The sequence below is a fragment of the Fukomys damarensis genome, unplaced genomic scaffold (genome assembly GCF_012274545.1).
Source record: "Fukomys damarensis isolate Sample0158 unplaced genomic scaffold, DMR_v1.0_HiC HiC_scaffold_15, whole genome shotgun sequence".
In the NCBI taxonomy this organism is placed as follows: domain Eukaryota; kingdom Metazoa; phylum Chordata; class Mammalia; order Rodentia; family Bathyergidae; genus Fukomys; species Fukomys damarensis.
The window spans coordinates 60,471,373-60,493,315 of NW_022900927.1; the positions used below are offsets into that span (position 1 = coordinate 60,471,373).

The window sequence follows — 21,943 nt, forward strand, 5'->3', positions numbered from 1 at the left end:
AAAAAGATTTAGCATTTTGTTTAGTCAACACTTGAGTAAACAGACTTTTAATACAATTGTATATTTTCTTGAATATTTTCTACTCATGTTTAATGTTGTTATTCTTTGGAATAGTTGAGTCGTTTAGGATCTAGTTCACTGACAAGTATACCTGAGGAAGTCCGTGAACATGTGAAACTACTGTTAAATGTAACTCCAACTGTACGACCAGATGCAGATCAAATGACAAAGGTGAGTACACGTGGACTTCTGTAGTAGCTTGTGGAACAAAAATTAAAAAATTTAAAGTAGGTTAAGTTCTTCTAAGTCAAGATATTAGTCAGTTTAGTCCTTAGATAGCATCTGTTTTTGCACATATTAAATACACAAATTTCTTTTACTCTTCAACCGCTAAGTAATATATATGTATATAAGTGTCATGATAGAAAAATTTCAAATAGTGCTAAGAGTTACAGTTAGTTATATAGACATTATGGACTCAAGTTATAACCCTCTATTTCACTCATACAAACATGGATTTTGTTTTTGGTTTTTTTTTTTTTTTTTTTGGTACTGGGGATTGAACTCGGTTCCTTGTGTTTTGTTTGTTTTTTGTTTTTTTGAGACAGGGTTTCACTATGTAGTTGAGACTGACCTGGAACTCACTGTAGCCCAGGCTGGTCTTCAACACACAGTGATTCTCCTGCCTCAGCCTCCTGAGTGCTCGGATTACAGGTGTGCACCACCATGCCGGGCTATAGACATGAATTTTAATAAATAGTACTCTTTATGCTTTCAAGATATTTTACTTGATCTTTCAGTCTTTAAGAGTTAAAAAAAGTTGGGCCAGGGGTTTTTAGCTCAGTGGTTCCACTGCCTGCCTTGCAAGTGCAAGGACCCATGTTCGATCCCTGGTACCAAAAAACAAAACAAAACGAAAGAGTTAAAAAAAGTTGTTCATCCAACTCACAGCTAGTAATTCTGAATATTTGAATTTGAAAAATAATTTATTCTCTTTATAATTAGATCTTTTATTAAACCAGTCTTTACCATTTTGCTAAATGTTTCTGAATATTTTTTCACCATATTGCAGTTTCAGATAGAAGTCCTTTCAACTTAATGTTAATAAAAATAATTGCGTTCCTTATTTTTAGATTCCTTTCTTTGATGATGTTGGTGCAGTCACACTTCAATATTTTGATAGCTTATTCCAAAGAAATAATCTTCAGAAGTCACAGTTTTTCAAAGGACTGCCAAAGGTTCTACCAAAGCTGCCCAAGGTTTGTTGTTGATCATTTTCTTCTCACAGTCTTTTTAAAATTTAAAGTTGACTTTGACTCACTGTAATGACTCTTCCAAGGAAATAAGGTAACTTTTGCCTTAGGTACCTAAAAGACTGTAAAAGGACTAATGCCAAAAGTTTCACTGTGGTCCCAAAATAAGCAGGATTTAAAACATAGGGAGGTTGCTACCCGAGTGAGGGCAGCAGTTGGATGGTAAATGTCAGAGAAGCCTGTGAAGTGTCCTTGTGACCGACTGTCTTAACAGTAGTTAAGAGGATACTTCTGAACCCATGCTAGTTTTTCCATTTCCTTTAGCTCTCCTCTGACTTCCTAAATCATGTGTGTAAAACAGTCTAAAAAATGCTGATGAATGCTAAAAGGAGGCACCGGTGGTAAAGCTGGTATTTTCTGGTTGCAGAAGGCTCCCAGTGTTTATGAGAGAGCCATTGGTTGCCTGCTGTTTGTCTAGCCCTGAACTTAAGTGGTACGGAGAGTAAAGAGGAAGCACAAAATATTGTCCTGCTCTCCAGGTTATTACAGTAAATACAGGTAGGGCTGACAATGTAGGACAGTGTTTAAATTGTGATATGAACTGTAGGTAATGAATTAGGAGCTGCATCAGTGAAGACTAAAGGGAAGGTTTCCTAAAAATGGGACCATATTTTTCCCTTTACTCATGACGCTCCCAACTTAACGCTGTTTGTCTTAGCATAGTTTGTGACACTGTCCGATTTTTCTCTAAAAAAGTATACTGATGTCATTTTACCTAAACGGATCAGACACTCTATATTTCACTGTCAATTCTAAAGGCTGAAAATAAATTTGGTTTTTATAAAAACGTTTTTGCCTTTCAGCGTGTCATCGTGCAGAGAATTTTGCCTTGTTTGACTTCAGAATTTGTGAATCCTGACATGGTACCTTTTGTTTTGCCCAATGTTTTATTGATTGCTGAGGAGTGCACCAAAGAAGAATATGTCAAGTTAATTCTACCTGACCTTGGCCCTGTATTTAAACAGCAGGAGCCAATCCAGGTATGTTTTAGGCATTTTTGCATCTTTATCTGCTGTTATTCACAATGATGACTGCTACAGCAAACAAAGTAAGTGAATATGGCTTTTTAAAAATTCAGGTAAGTGTAAGAGACTTTTTTTTATTAATTAGAAAGCTATTTTGCATATGTTTGAACCATTCCTAAAGTTAAAATTAAACTGTGCAGGAAATGTCTTTGTCTATAAGTTACAAATAAATTGTAGTAGAATTTCGAATATGCTGTTCTTCTCTCAGTTGACTTTATTGAAAGTTGTATGTTTGGGCAAAGAAATGCTAATTTCTCTCTAGCACTTCCAAGTATTTTTTGTTTGATTTGTTTTCCAGTCTAATTTGCAGCCTAATTTGCCAGTTTGCACTCTCTTTCTTGCTAATTAATACTCAGTAGAAGAAGAGAATGCTTAGAGCACCATGGAAATGATGTGTATATGTGTTACAAGTGGAAAAATTATTCTCTCCTGTGAACCCTATGACCATATGTATTCACCAGGATGAGGGCCATCCTAGATTTAAGAGCAGGGGGACCACATGCCTGGATTGAATCTGGGCCTCTTCATCTGTGTAGACTTAGATCGGTCATTTCCATATTAAAGCTTCCATTTCCCCATTTCTAACGAGAAAAGAGTTGTTGGAATAACATGACAATTTCCAGCCCAGAGTAAGTATGTTGTGCTTCTGCCATCTAGGGCAGTAGCTTGTCATTCAGCCCTGCACTGTCCGATGGATGAGCTTTGTAGTCCTTCCCTCGAAGAGGGGGACGAGGCCTGTGTGGTCAGGGAAGGTGCCAGGTGGAAGCTGTGGCTTTGAAGCAGGAGTGTCTCTCGGACCCCTGCAGGGGTCCGCATCCAGGGGGCGTGCACAGAGTCACTCAAGAAGTGACACCCTAAGAAGCCTGTAGTCTGAATTCCTTTCTGTCCCTTTGGGTAAACTCCCTCCCCCGTTAGTTGTTTAGTTAAGAATATACTCCTAAGTGAAATAAGTAAGTCACACATGTGTAAATACCAAATAGTTTCTCTAGTGTGAAAAACTGTCACAGTACATAAGATCCTAATGACATAATTGACAATGTGAAATAGGAAGAAAAGGGCTAAAGGTGTAGGGAAAGTGGGAAGGGCAGGGGAAAGCTAATAGGGAAAAGAAAAAAATGTGAGAAAATGGAAAAGAAGTGTTTGTAAATGGGGAGGGGAGGAGGGGTGAAGGGAAGGCAGGGACAAGGGGAAAAAATGAGAACCAAGACCTGTCATGTAGAGGTACAAGATCCCAATAATGAATGTAATTGTACTGTCTACCTAAAATGTACCAGTAAACTCAATGAGAGAGAGAAAAAAAAGAATTTCTCTTAAAAGAATTTGAGTCTTGGCAGAACTCTTCTGCATGAAGAGGCAGTTTGTTCTGGAAGTTAGGGATGTGGAGCAGTGAAGAATGCTTCTTTCTGGAGTTTCTCCTCCAGCCCTTCTCACTTCTTTATCCCCTCTTCCTCTCCAGCTTTATGGAAGCTGAGTAGTGGAATTTACTTCTTTGGGACATCTGACTTTGCTGCCCTCAGTCTTGTATGTTTTAACCCAATAGCTTTCCAGATCGTTGGTTCTTGTTGAGTGATTATTACTGTAGGTGTGTGAGAGTGAGGAAATTAGCCTAAGTGATTACATGGAGAGCAGCTATTAAATTCTATGCCTCCAGACATGTGATTTGTGTGTTTTTCTCTTCCATGCCTTCAGGCTAGCAACATGGTGAGTGTCAAAGTACATAACTTCCTGCTTTGGAAAAAACTTTAAATTTTGGCGTATATGAGATTTTTAAAGATGCTACGCGTTAATGCATGTTTTTCCTTTTTCGCAACAGATTTTGTTAATTTTCCTACAAAAAATGGATTTACTGCTCACGAAAACCCCTCCCGACGAGATAAAGAACAGTGTCCTGCCGATGGTTTACAGAGCGCTGGAGGCGCCTTCCATTCAAATCCAGGTGCAGTGTTGGGTTTGTTTTTCTTTGATGATGATTTTGACTTTTAGTAGAAGAAAGAAGTAAAGTACATTATAGGTATAAGTCCTAATGTTTTGTATGAAACTCAGTAGTAAGTGTATTTATTGAATGCATTAATGATATAGTTATTAAAATGTCCACGCCTGACTGAAGGATCAGTTGGTAAATACATGTGTCACGGAGTAGACTTGCTGCTTTTATTAGAAAGGTGGTAGTATGGAGGAAAGTTTGCTTCACTGTAGTTTGATTGGTTGTGTACCTTCTTTCTGCTTTCTAAATGGGTAACTGTGAATGATTTAGAAGATGTATGTGCCTTTTTCTTATAAAAACAGTTCATGCTTGGTAATTCAGTCTCCTATTTCTGAATGCTGTTTCGTCTGTGCTGAAGTTAATTTGTAAGGCAAGGAACAGATGAGAAGAGAATAATTTAATGTGACTTTTTTTTCCCCCTCCAGCATTAGGCATTGAACCCAGCTCCTTGTGCATGCTAGGCAGGTGCTCTACCATTGGGCTGTGCCCCTAAGTCCAGTGTGCCTATTCCTAATGCCTTTATAGTCTTGCTTTGTTCCATAGAAGGAGTCTTAAACAACATACACTTTGCCACCTGTTAGTTCTATAGTCTTTACTCTTTAAATTCTAGTTCATCGGGCTTCCTGTCTGGAAAAAATTCTGGATTGCTATTAAAACTTAATTTTTTGCTTTGGAAAATTCTTTTGTTAAGAACATCTCACCACACAAATGATTTCGTGTTTGGAAATTTATAATCTTTTTGCCAGTAAAGAAATTCTAATAAAGAAGAACAAAGGGATTTCTTAAATCTGGGGATTGAACTCAGGACCTTGTGCTTGCGAGACAGGCATGGTACCAGTGAGCTAAATCCCTGGCGCTTAAATCTTTTCCTTAATTTGAGCCTAATACCACATAGTTGAGATCACTTTTTTGACTCATTTCTGTCTTTGTCTACTAAGTTTATTTAAAAGTGTGCAGTTGGTATTAATTTTTTTCCTTTATGATTAGGCTGTGGGATGAATGGGGAAGATGTACAGTCTTTACCTCTCTACTTTTCATCTCTGTCTGATGAGTTGTAATTATAGCCTCTTGAAACACTGCCATAGACTGTATACAGCCAACCTGGTTTTATATTAAGTAAAATTAAGGAAGGAAAGGGTGGGTTAGAGATGTGAAAGGCCCTTTATTCCCCCCCAGAGTTTGGCCAAAAAGTGTCAAGCCAGTATTTTATTTAAAAGTTAATACACAATTCAAATTGACTAGTGCAGCTTTGCTATGTTTTAGAAACTAGCATTTTAATCTCTTTCAGTAAAAATCCTTTGTTACCAATCTAACCATTTTCATTGTTGTCTGTTGAGAAGAGTGACAAAGTTAAAGCATAGCCAAACATTTGTAAGAGTACTGGACAAAATAGGAAACAAGAATCTTTTCCTCAAGTATCATGCAAGCAGAAGGATAGAATGTAACTTCTTAAATTCATTTGTAAACTGAAAATGTAAATTAATGCATTAACTGTTGCAGGACTAGGAATTGAACCTAGGCTTTTGCATTGGGCTACATCCCCAGCCCCTTTGTATTTTGAGACAGGCTCTTGCTGAGGTCAGGTTGCACAGACTGGGCTCAAACTAAAGAGTCCTTCTGCCTTAGCCTCCAGAGTGTTGGGATTACAGTTGCATGCCGCTGTGCCTGGCTCCAAATTGAAAATTTAAAAGTAAAGCTGATTATAAATATTTAAGATGCTGGAGATGATTCTGAAAAATGCTTAGAAAGGTAGAGTATGGTTTGCAGATGACAGTGTCCTTAAATAGCACTATAAATGTGTCTATTACTTACCCTTTAAATTAAACATAGAAACTGTGTTTATTACTCTTCCCCACCAGCACCAATTATAGAAAAAGTATGAAATAAGCAGAAGTTGCTTTAGAATTTGCTGATAGACTTTCCTTAGGTTTTATTTTGTTTCTTTCAGTCTCCTGTTTTTTAAATTCTTCATCCTGCTTCCTCTTACGGAGAGAGCGGCCCCCTTAGCCATGTGTTTAGGTCTCGGTGACCTCCTGCTCTGAGTCAGATTTTGCAGCGCAGCATTTCTGTTTCTCTGCCTCTGCTCTGAAAGTTGATCTTCCATAAGGAGGCTCCCTTGTAGCAGGAACCCAGCATCTCCCTGACTGCTAGCCCTAGCCTCATCTCTCATCTGTGCAAATTTGTCCCTCAAATGTAGCTTGTATTTTTAAAATCTGTTCCTTTTAAAAAATTTTTGTTTGACGTAGATTTATGAGGTATAGGGTTATATTTTAGTACATGGACACAATGTATAATAATCAGATCAGGGTAATCAGCACCTTAGCACTTTAGACAGTTATCTTTTTTTTTTGTTTTGGTGTTTTTGAGACAGGATCTCACTATGTAGTTGAGACTGACCTGGAACTCACTGTGTAGCCCAGGCTGGTCTCAAACTCACAGCCATCCTCCTGCCTCATCCTCCTGAGTGCTGGGATTACAGGTGTGCACCACCATGCCCACCCAGGTTATCTTTTTTTTTTTGGTATGGGGATTGAACTCAGGTCCTTGAGCTTGCAGGGCAGGCCAGCGAACTGCTGAGCTAAATCCCTGGCCCGTGCTATCATTTTTTAATGTTAAGAATGTTCAGAATCTTCTATATGAGGGCCAGGGATTTAGCTCAGTGGTGCCGCCGTCTCTGTGAGCTATTTCGAAGCATTCCGTTGATGTCAGCTGTACAACATTAGAAGTTATTCTTCCCACACAACTGCATCTCTGTACCCATTCACCATTCCTACTCTACTTCAGTCCTAGGCTCCGATAACCACTATTTTATTTTTTACTTCTATGATATCAACTTTGTAGCTTCCACATAGACGTAAGAGCATGAAGCATTCACTCCAAATGCCTCACTTATTTCACTTAACATAAAGTCCTCTGTTTCATCCATGTTGCTGCAGTTAACAGTTCTTTTTGATGGCCAATAATATTCATCTATATACATACCTCCCACATTTCCTTCATTTATATATTGAGGTACACCTGTGTTATTTCTGTTTCTTGGCTATAGTGAGTAGTGCTGCAGTGAACTTGTGCTTGAAGATACCTGCGGCATACTGATTTCAGCTCCTTTGGCTGTATGTCCAAGCGTGAGATTGCTGGGTTAAATTTTAGTTCTAGTGCCAGTTCTTTTAAGATACTCTGTATTGTTTACCTGTGATATTTTATATTGTTACCAACAGTGCACGAGAGTACCAATCTCACCATATCCTTGCCTAAAGCTTGTATTTCTTTTTTTTTTTTCCTTGTACTAAGTTTGAACTCAGGTCTAGGCTTACAGGTGTGTACCACCACACCCAGCTACTTGTAACCTGTATTTCTTATCCGTTAACTATATCACTCACATTATTTTTATAGTTCTGAGTGGATACATATGCCTTTTGGAAATTTCAGGATGAGTTAAATAAAATACATGCCAGTATTTTGATGATTGACTCTTAGCTCTTTTCTATTGCTTACTATAAATGAATGACTTCAGGTTTGCATATTATCAATACATCTGTAGTTCCGTTTCCCTCAGTAGTCTCTTCTCCTGTGCTCCTAGGATCATTTTGTTTTTATTTTTGCTTTTGGTACCAGCAATTGCACTGGGGACCTTGCGCTTGCAAGGCAGGTGGTGGAACAACTGAGCTGAATCCCTGACCCACCAGGATCATTTTGAGTAGCATATGCTACTTATTATGATCTAGGATAACTTCTTTTGTTTTTGAGTCTGTTGTGTGTTTTGGAGACAGGGTCTTGCTATTTCAGCCAGGCTGGGCTCAAGGCGGCCTTCTACCTCAGCCTCTTGTGAGTAGGACTACAGGTGCATGCCACCATGTCTGGCTTTGTGATCTAGTTTGAATAATATTTTTTTGAACCTTTTCACTCCTCTGTAAAACTGAAAAATGATTATAACTCTTCTTTTTCCAAATTGAAGAAAACCAAATAATATGACATACATGAAGTTTGTTTTAAACTGTATTTGACGAATGAGCTATGCAAATCAGAATGCTTTTGAACATGGAAAAGGATGAGAGAATCTTTGTCTAAGATGGATCCTATTTTTTTTTTAAATAGGAGCTCTGTCTGAACATCATTCCAACCTTTGCAAATCTTATAGACTACCCATCCATGAAAAATGCTTTGATACCAAGAATTAAAAATGCCTGTCTGCAGACATCTTCCCTTGCTGTAAGTAGTTGCCTATTACTAATGTTAATTTTTTTGTTGCTATAATTTGTCTTGGTTGTAATGTGTATGTAGTGCTATAAAAGTGAACTGTAGGTTTTTATCTGATCCTCTATAATACTGTATCCCTCATTTTATTCCCTGCTCCCTAACTTTGAATGCTTCACTGGAAAAATTTGTTTTTAATCCTTTTCTGCTTTAACTCAGTTAACAGTTTTATTATTGTAAAATAATAAGCAGAGGGCTGAGGGTGTAGCTCAGCAGCACTGCACCTGCCTGGCAAGCGCAAATCCTGAGTTTGATTTTTGGTACCAAAAAAAAAAAAAAAGCAGCCCTTAACTTGGTAGATAAGCCTAAATTCTTTTCAAATGGCCTTCATTTTTAGTCATCAGTTTTTAAAATTTTTCATCTTCCATTTCCCACTTTTAGAAAAAGTAGATGACACTAAGACAAGTTTATACACATGTAAGTGTGTGAAATAGTTGTATGAAAATACGGAGATTAAAAGTCGGTTCTTGTGAATGCAGAATTTTAACACTAAGTTAAAATAATCAAAAAGGTAGAACAGTTAACACAGTTTGCTTTGCCTTACATTGAGACCAGTGAACATCCCTAACTTTACTGTAACCTTAAATCTAAGAGTTTATCACATTGATATTTCTTTATAAAAGTAATGTTAAGTACTTTCTTCAAAATAGCAACTTTAGAAAACACTGCCTTGCCTTAACTTTCCTGACCAGTTAGTTCTTTATGTTGATGTTTGATAATGAGCAGGTTACTAAATCTGCATTTTGTAAGAGCTCCTTCTTTGGAAATCCCCTTTTATCTTCATTTGGTGGGATGTGAATTTCAATAAAAATAAGTATTAGTAGCTTAATAGAATGAAAGGCAGAAGCACTTAGACACTGTACTTCATAGCCACCTGCTCCAGTACGGCTCACGCTTTTGATAGAAAGATGGGAGACCGAGACCAAAGTAGGAAAAGTGGTCATGGAAGTGAAGAAGCATGGGGTGAAATGAAATCACGAGCCTGGAGTTCTTATTCTGACTTGTAACTAACTGCTCTGTGTCCTGAGAAAGTTTCTTCTCTGAGTATCTTTCGCTGTCATTATTGAAAGTATTTGAAATGTAGTCCTTTTTAAAAAATTTCTCTCATTTTACCTCCCCCCCCCCATACTGGGGATCGAACTCAGGACCTTGTGTTGGCTGGGCCGGTGTGGTGACTCTGAGCTAAATCTTCAACCCCTCTCAATTTTATGATTGAATTTTCAAAAATGACAGTAGTAGTGTACAGTTTAAAATTCAGTTTTCAAAATGCCTTCCAGAAATTGTATACTATCCCATATTTTATGGCATGTACATGTATTTTAGCATGAATTTCTTAGAGTACATGTTCAGTTCTGGCTACGTGTGCAGGCGTGTGTAGGGTAGGAAGCGGAGATATCTAAGTGGTCTGCATTCATGCCCATTGAGGCTTGCGTCTCTTAAACATGCTAACCGGCATTGTAAAGACATGCTGCTTCCAAAGAATTACAATGAATGAATTTAGATGTAACTGGAGAGTAAATTTGCATTTTATGTATTACTTTTTAAGTGTATTTTAGAGACTACTTTTAGTCCTCCTATCTCCCTTCAGAGTAGGAAATATGTACTTCTAAATTGCATGTATAGTACTTATTCTCCAGGGCTTAAAAATTCTAATTAGGGAACTCCTAAAAAAAGAAAAAAACCCACAAATTAGACTTGTATCTTACTATTATTCCCTGAAAATAGAGAAAAATAAATTCTGCATAGAGTTAGGTAAAATACTCGTAAGAGCTATATATATTCATGACCCATATGACTTATTTATTTATTTTTTGAGTTGGGGTCTTGCTGTGTAACCCAGCTAACCTTGAACTCATGGTAATCCTCTGCCTCAGCCCCCTGAGTGCTGGGACTACAGGTGTGCACTACCCCATGCCCTGCAAAAAGAACTGATTTTTATATATTGTAAAAGAAAATGAAGTTAAACTAATATTTTAATTTTTGGTTTCCCTTAATATATCCAACTAGATGGAACATTTCATTTGTTTGTGCATGTGTATGTCATGGGGTTATTGGGGATTGAATTCAGGGTATTTACACTGAGCTACATCCCAACACTTTTTAATTTTTTATTTTGAGACAAAGTTTCATTAAGTTCCCCATGCTGGGCTTGACCTTGGGAGCCTCCTGCTTCAGCCTCCCAAGTGCTGAGATTACAGGTGTATGCCACCAATCCTGTCTTTCTTTTATAAAACTGATTCTGAGAATAAGTTAAGCCTTCAGGTATCATTTAGAGTTTATAATATTTCTTGTTTGAATTTCAGAAAGCAGTTGTTCATTATTTTTCAGAAATGGAAAATTCATTTTTTCCTGTAGAAAAATGGTACAGTTTTAACCAAATTATTTTCTATTTTTCTTAGATTAGCTTTTTTGTTTGTTTGTTTGTTTTTTGTTTTTTGAGACAGGGTCTCGCTATGTAGTTGAGACTGACCTGGAACTCACTATGTAGCCCAGGCTGGTCTTGAACTCACAGTGATCCTCCTGCCTCAGCCTCCCAAGTGCTGGGATTACAGGTGTGCCACCATGCCTGGCTTAGCTTTTTTTTTTTTAAACTAGAGTTTTATTGCTGTTCTTGTTCTGACTTAAAAGGTTATTCCATCTTAATAAGTTCCAGCTAAAAACTGAATCATGTAGGGTTTTACATATTTATCAAAAGCCAAGTGAGTGTAGAATTTTGAGGAGAGTTTCTAAATGTTGATTTTACCTAACTGTATTAAAGATGTATTTAGAAGTAGGAAACTTTATGTTAGACAAATACAGAGAGCATCAAATGTTAAAATATTTAGTTTAAGAATGGTGAACCTGAGTTAAAGTATTGGAATCCCCGTGGAGTCGGTCAGTGGGTGAAGAGAATGTATTCTTTTTTATAAAATTAGGAAGCTCCCAAAGGATGTTCTTAGTAAGCACAAAGATAATTAAAGCTTCCCCAGCCTTTCACTTTCTTTAAATACTACAAAATTGAAGTCATTCCTTGTACTTAACTAATTACTGTCTTGGTGAGGCAATTGGAAATTCTTTCGGAAGCAAGCCAGGGAAGTTAGTAATTAAGTGAATTTCCTATGTTATTAAAGCATGGATTCAAAACTTTTTATTCTGGAAATTTTAGCATATGTCTATATGAAGATTAAATTTACACTGAAACATTTGGTTCTAGGTTGCAGAGACCACATCACAAATGTGATTATCTCTTTTAATAGGTTCGTGTGAACTCATTAGTGTGCTTAGGAAAGATACTGGAATACTTGGATAAATGGTTTGTGCTTGATGATATCCTGCCCTTCTTACAACAGATTCCATCCAAGGAGCCTGCAGTCCTCATGGGGATTTTAGGTAGCCGAAAGCTTTATGTCGTTTCCTACTGTTTCATTGTTTCACCATTATGCAAATATATTTCCTAGTCTATAAAACCATTATTCTTTTCATGTATATAGCATTCAGTAATTGAAGAACAATGGGGTAAATGTCATAAATTTTCTCTTTGTATTGCTTTCAGCAAAAGCAGTGAAAATACTGACAATTATAAAAAAAAATAAGGTAATTAGGATGTGCAGTTTCACAAAAGTTGGGATAGCATGGTTTCCCCCATAGCAGGCACTGTATAAGAGAGTCAGACAGACCTCTGGAATGCTGATGCCAGTCTTCGTAATACTTGATATTTGTTGGCACTCAGTTTTTGAGAGATGAAGTATTTTCTCTGCATTGTCTTATTTGTCCTTCTGCTATACCAGACTGCTAGCAGTTATTTTGTTTTAAAACAAGGAAACAGGCTCAGACAGACAAAATAAGTCACTCAAGATCGTACAACTGATAAATGGAAGAGCTTATTTTAAAAATTTAGGTATGCTTGAATCTTAGCCAGTATATTTCACTAATGATAAGTGTATTAGCTATTTGCACATTCTGTGCTGTCAGCAAATTAAAATTATTCTGTCCAGAAACTCCGAAGTGGATGGTACATAGTCAGAGCTGTGGAAGTGCAGTCTGAGCATGCTAGTGATCTGCTGTGTGACAGAAACACTCATGACTGTAGAGGCACAAAAGCTTTAACACTGTGTTCTTCCTAAATTTGAGGTTCTTTATTTATTTTTTGCTTTTTGAGACCATGTCTTGTTATGTAGTCCAGGTCAGCCTTGAACTCATGGAACCTCCTTGCTCAACCTCCATTCCAAGCTGAGGTTCTTTATTTTTAACAAAAATTGTATTATACATCTCTGTATCTTAACATCTACTGTAGTGCACAGCCTTATACAAAGCTGTTGGTAAATATTATAGGAATGATTAGCTAGTATTTATTGTGGCCCTCTCTTAGATGTAGAACTCTTGTTGTACACTTTGAATCGTTTGTGCCCTGAGAAGTTTGTGTTCCAGAGCAAAAGTGTGATATAGTGGAAAGCTTCTTCATTTATTGACAAGGATAAAAGTAGCATCACTCTTCTAGTGTTCTTATGAGAATTCAGTGAAACGAAAGGTAATGAGCATAGTGCTCAGCAAATAAGCATTCAGTAGATGTTCAATAAAATAATGGATTGCTTGAATGTGTAAGTCTTGTGTACATTGACACAGATATTGGGAGATGGTGTGTTGTGATGCTTTGGATTATTTCAAACACTTTGAATACAAAAGTCTTCAGAGAATGCCAAGCATTCCCCCAGTCTGCCCAAAGAAGAGCCTTTGGCATGGGTGTAGTAGGTGAGACCTTGAAATTCAAGCAAAGAACTGAGCACTAGGAAAGGATCACATGAAGTTGAATTAAATTATTAAGTTTCAGACATGGAGAGTTTGTTGAAGAAGTAAGGTGTAGGTCCTATACTTTTTTTTTTTGAGATAGTGATTTATTAGTCATTAATCACAGACCTTGAGAAAAGGCCACGCAATGTCATACAGGATTATATGAGAATATATTAAATAAATAGAAGCTGTGAGAGGTGGGCTTTGTAGTATCGAGAGGGTAAAGTGACCCCCAGTTCCTGCAAGAAGATGTGATGGGATTATTATTTTAATAATTCCAGGGCTGGGGATTTAGGGTCCTGTACTTTTATTGTGCTATACCGATAATCAAAATATCTCCTGATTCTATTAAATGTAGTGTTAGCTCATACATTTTGTCTCATTCTTTTCTGTCAGGTATTTACAAATGCACTTTTACTCATAAGAAGTTAGGAATTACCAAAGAGCAGCTGGCTGGGAAAGTATTGCCTCATCTCATTCCCCTGAGTATTGAGAACAACCTGAATCTTAACCAGGTAGGAATATTTTAGGGTTTATTTAATTTATTCAGCTGTTTTCTTGGCATTAAAAAAATATACTGCACATAAAAATTGCTAAAACAAGGAAAAATATGAAAGTTAAACAAAGAAGGGCTATGGGGTGGAAGGGTAGGTTATTGAAGGCCCCATTGAGAGGTGGTAAACGGACAGGACGTTGGAAGGTGTAGCTTTGGCGTTACTTTAGATTTGGGCTGAGAAGCCGACATGAACAGAGCCATGGAGTGTGTTTGGGGATTGTATTTGTTATTTACTGCTGCATAACAAATCACCACAGATTTTTTTTTAAAGCAGTTCTGTTAGTTTCTGTGGGTCAGCCATGCCAGGTGTGGGCCTGGTCGGATTCCCTGCTCGGTTTCTTGCAGTGCTGCAGTGAAGGGCTTGGGCTCCTCTGAAGGCCCACAGGGACGTGATCTACTTCTGCACTCACTCAAACGGTTCGAGGCAGGGTTGAGGTCTTTTGGGCTGAGTCCGGCCAACAGTGGGGTCCTGAGTCCCTGCTGTTGTGAGCTGGATGTGCGTCACTTCCCGAGGTCCTCCACTGTAACCTCGCTTCATCACAGCCAGCAAGACTGAAGTCCATCTCTTATAATGTAATCATGATGATGGCATTGCACCACTTCGTCAGAGTTCCAGTGCTTCGAAGTGGGTCACACCTCCTTTCACCTTCAGAGATAGGAGACTGTAGAAGACATAAATAACAGGAGGAGATCATTAATTAAGACCCCGTGTGCCAAAGGGAAAGAATAATTCAGTTTGACAGAAAAGGAAATAATGAGATAAAGTGAGACTAGAATAAGAAGGCTAAATGCCTGTCTGCTTCAGGTATTTGAACTTTGAAGAAGCTGTGGATGTTTGAGCACAGGGGTGATGACTGTGCAGAAATTACTGCAGAATTCTCTCTCTGCGTGCTTATCACGGCTATGTGCCTATACTAAATTTTCTTTTCTTCTTTGGTACCAGAGATCGAAATCAGGACCTTGCCATTTGCAAGGCAGGCATGGCACCACTGAGCTAAATCCCTGGCCCTATACTGACTTTTCTTTTTTTCCTTTTGTTTTAATTTTAATTTTTGGTACCAGGGATTGAACTCAGGACCTTTCACTTGCAAGGCAAGCGGCGGAACCACTGACATAAATCCTCGACCCTACTGACTTTTCTTGAAGGGAAGAAACTCCTCAAAAGCTAGTTGCTGTAACTTATTCTTCATTGTATAGCCTCAGCCTTAGATCAGTGCCAGAAACAAAAACTGAGAGAAAACTTGAGTTTGGAGTAGCAAACAATAAGCCATTTTTGTTCACAAGAAGATGGATGTTTAGTGAGGATGATGTAAAAAAGACTGAGGAGTTATTGTTTACTTGAGCATGTCAGAGGACAGGCAGGCAAGGTTTAGAATTGGGGACTGAAAAGTGAATTAGAGCAGTGAAAGACACCGCTGAAGTAAGAGCACTTTTGGTGTTAGGGAGGTAGTTGTGAGCAGAGGTGTGGAAGTGGCAGTCTGACATTTCCTCTGAGTCTGTCCCCAGATTAGATGCTGTATGTCTTCGTCTTCGGTGGCAGGTCTGGGGTTGGGGTTAGAAGAATGGGAGCCTGAACCCTGAGGATGAGTAGGTTACTTCTAAGTGGTTTGCGGCTCTTGTCATTTATGTCCCTAGTTCTCGTGTTTCTGATGGGGAGGGTGTTTAAAAGTATTTTCCCGGGCTTGTTTTAGGATGTATAATTCCGTTGGAAGGGTTGTATTAACTTTCTCCGGCTTACGGCACTTGTGGGCCTATGTCCCTGGAGAAGTGCCGTGAAACCTGTCCTGGGTATTGCGCAGTGGTCTGCGAGCATGGGTGCACTCTGCTTTCCTCTTCATCCCACGGTCAAGGTTTCTCATTCCAGACCGACCTCTTTGGTCTGTCAGTCATGATTTAAAATACATGTGTTTTACAGGAAACGAGAAGTGTCATTAACTTAGGAAAAAGTATTTTTAAAAATTTGATTAAGAAACAGCAGATACAATGCAGCAATCACGGAAAACACTCTGAAGTCTTTGGGGAGAGTTCCTAACCGGCTCCCCAAATTGGATGGCTCAAACAATGCGCAACAAGCTATACTCGGCTGTGGCTTGTTGTGGTGAGAGGATTTGACAGAATTGAGAAAGGGAAAACCCAAAACTTCTCCCTGCGGGAACTAGGCAGAAGCTGCCAGCCACTTCCTCTTGTAGTGGAATCACACAGGGTGAGCTCGGTTTTTCCAGTCATGAGTGTGACTACACGTGTGAAATGTGAATAGCCAGGGAAACTCAGTGCCCCATTTTTTTGTTGTGGTGCGTTTGTTTATTTATTTATTTTTTTACTGAGAGCTAATCAAGGAGTATCCTCTGCCTGTTCTCAAATTCCAGACTCCCGGAAGGGAAGCAGGCGTTCAGTACAGGGGCATTCTTCACACAGACGGTTCAGGCACAACGAGACACTGTTAGTTAATAAAGGGAGCCTTCCTGACGTGGAAGTTCCCAGACCCCAGGCAGAGGCCAGCCTCGTGAGCCTGTCCTTCCTTTGAGCACAGCAGTCAGGTTGCCACGTTAACTCTGCACGGTCTGTGTGCACAGTACCTACGGCAGCATCGCACGGTGCTGAGCAGATGGAGCCAAACCGGGAGAGGATCTGTGGAGCGAATACCCAAACAGCTGGGACCCGTCTGTGCTGCCCGCAGTCCCGACACTGCTTTCCTGGGGTGTGGGGTGGGAAGGGACCAGAGGGACACAAGGAAGCTTCTGGAGTGCTGGCCCTGTTTTCTTTCTCCGTCTGGCTACCAGTTACGCTCTGTTTGTTCATTCTGTGAATGTTTCGAGCCGTGCACTTACACTTTTCTGTTGGGCTCAGTAAAAGTCTATAGCAGAAAGTCGGTGTTGGTAAACTGAGGAAGAAATGGACCTTTTGTTACTCTCCTGATAAGATAGGGAGGAGCTGCTGGAGGTGTGGTGTGGGGCACAGGCTCAGGGACACTGATTTCCAGCTCTGCCGCGGGAGCTCTTGACTGTTTCTCAGGAGGTTGCTGTGTCTCTTATTGAGCCCAAGTATAAAATAAAAATATTAATACACCTGCTCTGTAGAGTCGTAGAGATCAATAAAATAGTGTCTGTATAAGAGTTATGAGATTTGAGGAGAAGAACGTGGCTTCTGGATTCTTTCTGGTGTCATTCAGATAACTTGTCATGAAGATCCCAAGTAATGTAAGAATTATCAGCAGTTATAGTATGTTAAATAGTGTTCGGTATACTTCATCTGAAAGTTAGCTGTGTACATTTAATTTCTACTAACTTCAGAGGACAAGGTTTATAAATGTGAGCCAAATGTTATTTTTCTGTCTGAATAAATGGAAACGTTCTCTGTATTATTAAATGAATTATTTTCCAGTAGACACAAATTATCAGTATATGACTTACATAGGACCCTTTAGTTGTGGTTGTTAGACAACTCAGGATATAAAATTCATTGAGACATGTTTTGTAGAACTCAAAAGCCTCATCAACTACAAAGATAAACCATACCACCACACAAAAATCATTGGCGCTTGCTGTGGTCTGCTGAGTAAATATCCCATCCTTGTTGTGCCGTTGGTGCAGAGTGAGTCCTGTTTCATTGGTAAAGTGGAGAATACTGTGATTAACTTATTGTGCTATCTTAATCAATCACTACAAACTTGAAATGCTGCAGTCCTATTAATTTCCTCTCTTCCCAGTTCAACTCTTTCATTTCCGTCATAAAAGAGATGCTGAGCAGACTGGAGTCCGAACATAAGACTAAACTGGAGCAACTTCATATAATGCAAGAACAGCAGAAGTAAGTAGGGTCAGATGGGCCATGCGCACATGGTCCAGGGGCGAAATGAAAAGTTACCTCCTGATTGCTTTTCTTTAGCACAGGATAGGAAAGTCGCTAGATTTCAGTTTGACCATATGTAAAACATTTAAAAATTTCAAACATATTAACAATTTGAACTGAGTTAAAATTAGATGGGGAGGAGAGGGTGAAGGGAGGGCAGGGGTAAGGGGAAAAAATGAGGATCAAGACTTGTCATGTAGAGGTACAAGATCCCAACAATGAATGTAACTGTACTGTATCCCTAAAATGTACCAATAAACTCAATTAAAGCTGAAAAAAAAAAAAATAAATAAAACAATTCTTCCCTGAAAAAAAAAAAAAGAATATTGTTGAAAATCTAATGTGACTTCTGAGTACAAAAACATAACAGGGTAAAATCTTGCATTTTCTTACATAAAGAAAACTGTGTTTTGAGAAAAGTCCCTTGTTGACATTAGCCACTGGTATTGTCCCCCCACCCCATAACAAGCCTTTATTACGGGGAGGATCTGCCAGGCTGTCTCCGAACAAAGGAGAGAAAAGCAACATGGCAGAACAGGGAGCTTCTTTTATAGGAGCAGGGGGGTCAGCCTGAGCTGGGGTGGAGTTGAGTGAGGTAGTGTTAAGAGATTGGAGCAGCCTGAGACATCCCTAGCTGCCCGGAGAGGTAGCAAGTATCAGGTTACAATTTTGGCGGGAGAAGAGGTGTGATGGGAAGAAGCCTGTCCTTTGTTGGGAGAAGCCATGTTTTACATGGAGGCTGCTGTTCCGTGTGGCAGCCATCTTAAGGCGAGGGAAATCCAACATTCCAGGCTTTTTGTTTTATGGTTACTGGGTGAAGGTCTCCTCTTCTGGAGCTGCTTCAAGCTGACAAAGGGGCGAAGGTTGGGACTAAACCTGGATCTGGTGGGGGCAGTGGTAGGTGTGGGCTTCTTCCCTCTGCCACAGAGCCACTGGTATTGTAAACTCTGATTTTTCAAATCTATGAACCCTAATGTTTTAATTTTTCACTATCCTTTTCTCTAACCCCAGGAACACTTACAGGGTGTGTAGTACCACAACATTCACCTCTTATTTTTAGGGAGGATTTTCTAAATTATTTATAGAATACTGGCATTCAAAGAAAGTAAGCAAAGATGGAAATTGTTCACTAAAAAAGTTACTAAAATCAAAGATACAATAAAATTTATCAATCATAAACAAGATCCCCAAATAGGAACTCTAACTCCCACCTCACTCTTAAAGTGGCGAATATGGAATTCTAGACACATAGTGAAGAAATGGGTGAAACGGTTGTGTATGCTCCAGTGGTTTGTGATATACACATACGGGAAGTTGGATGAATTGGCTGCATTAATGTAGGGACCTAGAAAAATAATATTTAGAAGTGTATAATAGGTAAAAACAGTTTATTCATTTTTTTGGTACCGGGATTGAACCCAGGACCTTCAGGGCACCTGCTAAGCATGCACTCTCCTACTAAGCTGCACCCCTACCCCGAAACAGATACTTAATAGATGTATTTGAGGGGGAAGAGGAACTTTCTCTGCTTCTTCCGATCTGAATCCTACTTACTTTTCAAGACATAGTTCTGGTCCACGTCACAGTGATTCTAGTGTATATTGTTAGTGTCAGGTTCTTAACTGAATGCTCAGTTTCCTGTACCACGTCCTCTCTCTCAGTGAGATGTTAACTGTATTAAGCTCTTTGACAGTATGAGCCACACTTGCTTTGTTTTTGTACATTTTCCAGTAGATTTTAAAAAGTTGAATTTAAATAGACATTTACAAATGTCGTCTTTTTTGAGTAAGCAGATATTAATAGTTGAAAATAATGGAAGTGATTAAAATTGTTCTTAAAACAATGAAACATTTATTTTTATTACATTTTCATATTCATCTCTCCTATAGATCTTTGGACATAGGAGGAAATCAAATGAATGCTTCCGAAGAGACAAAAGTTACAAATGCTGGGAATCAGGTAGGAAGACATCTAATTTTTGCAGAAAATGCTGGACAGTGTGTTTTATCTAAGTCTTTTAATCTTTAAGCAGTAAGATTACATTTTTATCGAAATCTCTTCAATTGATGAACTTCTTTTATTTCATCAGATTGACAAGGTTTTTAACAGCATTGGAACGGACCTTTTGACTGGCAGTGAATCAGAAAATAAAGAAGATGGGTTACAGAATAAACATAAAAGAGTAAGTTATTTTACTTTTTTTTTTTAAGTGCTTTTTTATATTGTGGGGCTTCCTGTAAACCAGATATTTGTTGGGAAATACTGATTGGCATCTTACCAAGAAACATTCTGTAATTATCTTTATGAAGTACAGTTGTGTGCCATCACACCTGGCTCCACTCTGTTTTGTTTTGTTTGGCAGTACTGTGGATGGAGCCCAGGGGGAACTGAGCTCCACCCAGTCCTTTTCATTTTATTTATTTTAAGACAGGATCTCAGTTGCCCAGTTCAGCCTAGAACCTAGAGCCCTCCTGAGTCAGCTATCTGAGTAGCTGAGATTACAGGTTTGTGTCACAGCTGGCCAAGTTTTCCTTTTGTCTTTGTTTCTTAAAAATTAAGCCGAGTAACCTTACTTTCTTTTCATTCCATGGTGGTAACTAACTTTTTTGGTCCATCAGATTCTCTCCTTGACATTTTTGAAGAGTACCCATCAGTTTTTGGTAGCATGGCCCTCAGTTTGGATTTGCCTGATGTTTTCTGTTAATCAGACTTTACATTATTTGTCAAGAAGACCGCAGAAACAACAGAGGGCTTCCCCCTTTTTTTTCTTATAAGATTATATAGGTTTATGTATCTTGCTAATGGTGAATCACCACTATTTTCAAGAGAATTTAAAAAATAGATTTGATTCCATCCCAAAAGCAGATGAAGGGCTAGGGATAGAACTCAGTGGTGCAGTGCCTGCCTGGCAAGCATGAGGCCCTGGGTTCGATTCCTGGTACTGGGGAAAAAAAAAGCAGATGAAAAAGTTCTGCTCTCCCTCTGTCTTTGAATAATAAAGTAATTCTTCCTTATTGAAATTTTGACTAGTATAGTAAAAAAAGTACTTTCCAGGTTTAGATTTCTGCAGAAGTCATTCTGTTCATTCACAAAATATGAATACTTGTATGTTTTAAGCCAAGTGGAACATGGGACATAGCAGCTTACAAAATTATCAGATGTTATGAGCTTCTGGTTTAGCAAAAGGGAAAGCATCAAATTGATGTAGGCGTTGACAGTGAAAGAACTTACTGGTTTAGTTCTTCCTTAGCTTTATGGAATGAAATAGATAAGTTGAACAGGATCTCCCAGTTTTGTAGAATGGGATTAATCATATTCTCATTTCTGTCTAGAAGATGATTCTGATGAATGCCTGTAGTAGAAATATTTTAGCACAGGTCCTGGGAATTTCTCCCTAGAGTTAAATCTGGTAGTAAACAGAAATAGAACTTAGCTGTGGCAGTCGCCAACACTGGTATTTGCTTTGCAGTTAAGTACAGTGGACCCTCGAGTTATGACTGGCTGGACATACAAACAACTTGAGTTATGACTGGAATTTTACTTTAAATTTGCAACCAGAGTCTTGAGTTATGCCTGAATGCTGGCCATTTGTGCTTCCAGATACAGATTTAACCCTTAAAGAGTTCTGGAAGGAACATTACCACATCCTTCCCTGTGTGGGGTTCATTGAGAAATCCTGGGCCTGTGTCTGTCTCAGGACACCGAGATCCACCTGTGTATAGGAGAGAGACTTTGAAGGCTGTGTAGAGGAGCCTGAGCCTTCATGGACCAACTTGAGTTACAACCAGCACTGGCAAACGAATTGAGTTCGTAATCAAGGATCCACTGTAGTAAGCACTGCCATCTGCATCTAGGTGTCCTTTACCAAAGGAAAGAATCTTTTGTTTTACAAATAATTATGAAGTTGCAGTGACGTTTTTGCTTTGTTTTAAGGCATCACTTACACTCGAAGAAAAACAAAAATTAGCAAAAGAACAGGAGCAGGCCCAGAAGCTGAAAAGCCAGCAGCCTCTTCACCCCCAAGTGCACACCACCATTGCTCCAGTAAAACAGGTCAGAGTCATCTCATCTGTGTAATGTCAAGTGCGTTCCTCATACAGGGCGTGAACTAGTAATCTGCTCTACCAGGGTGTGCAAGAGAGACATTTCAAAGAATACTGTAACACGCAGTTTCCACAAAGAATCCGCATGAGGA

General features: G+C 38.9%; 1 protein-coding gene across 3 annotated transcripts in view; it reads left to right on the forward strand.

Moving 5' to 3' along the window:
* Scyl2 (SCY1 like pseudokinase 2) overlaps positions 1 to 21,943 on the forward strand; it is a 58,570-nt gene that overhangs the window by 32,466 nt on the left and 4,161 nt on the right. For 2 of the 3 annotated variants that reach the window (XM_010631387.2, XM_010631386.2), the window contains 12 exons: positions 115 to 231; positions 1,134 to 1,259; positions 2,117 to 2,293; positions 4,028 to 4,039; positions 4,152 to 4,274; positions 8,418 to 8,531; positions 11,813 to 11,945; positions 13,740 to 13,858; positions 17,606 to 17,706; positions 19,638 to 19,707; positions 19,838 to 19,930; positions 21,682 to 21,801. In XM_010631387.2, coding sequence (XP_010629689.1) covers positions 115 to 231; positions 1,134 to 1,259; positions 2,117 to 2,293; positions 4,028 to 4,039; positions 4,152 to 4,274; positions 8,418 to 8,531; positions 11,813 to 11,945; positions 13,740 to 13,858; positions 17,606 to 17,706; positions 19,638 to 19,707; positions 19,838 to 19,930; positions 21,682 to 21,801 — 1,305 coding nt within the window. The remainder of the gene's footprint in view (positions 1 to 114; positions 232 to 1,133; positions 1,260 to 2,116; positions 2,294 to 4,027; positions 4,040 to 4,151; positions 4,275 to 8,417; positions 8,532 to 11,812; positions 11,946 to 13,739; positions 13,859 to 17,605; positions 17,707 to 19,637; positions 19,708 to 19,837; positions 19,931 to 21,681; positions 21,802 to 21,943) is intronic. The other variant, XM_033763858.1, reaches the window with a different exon arrangement.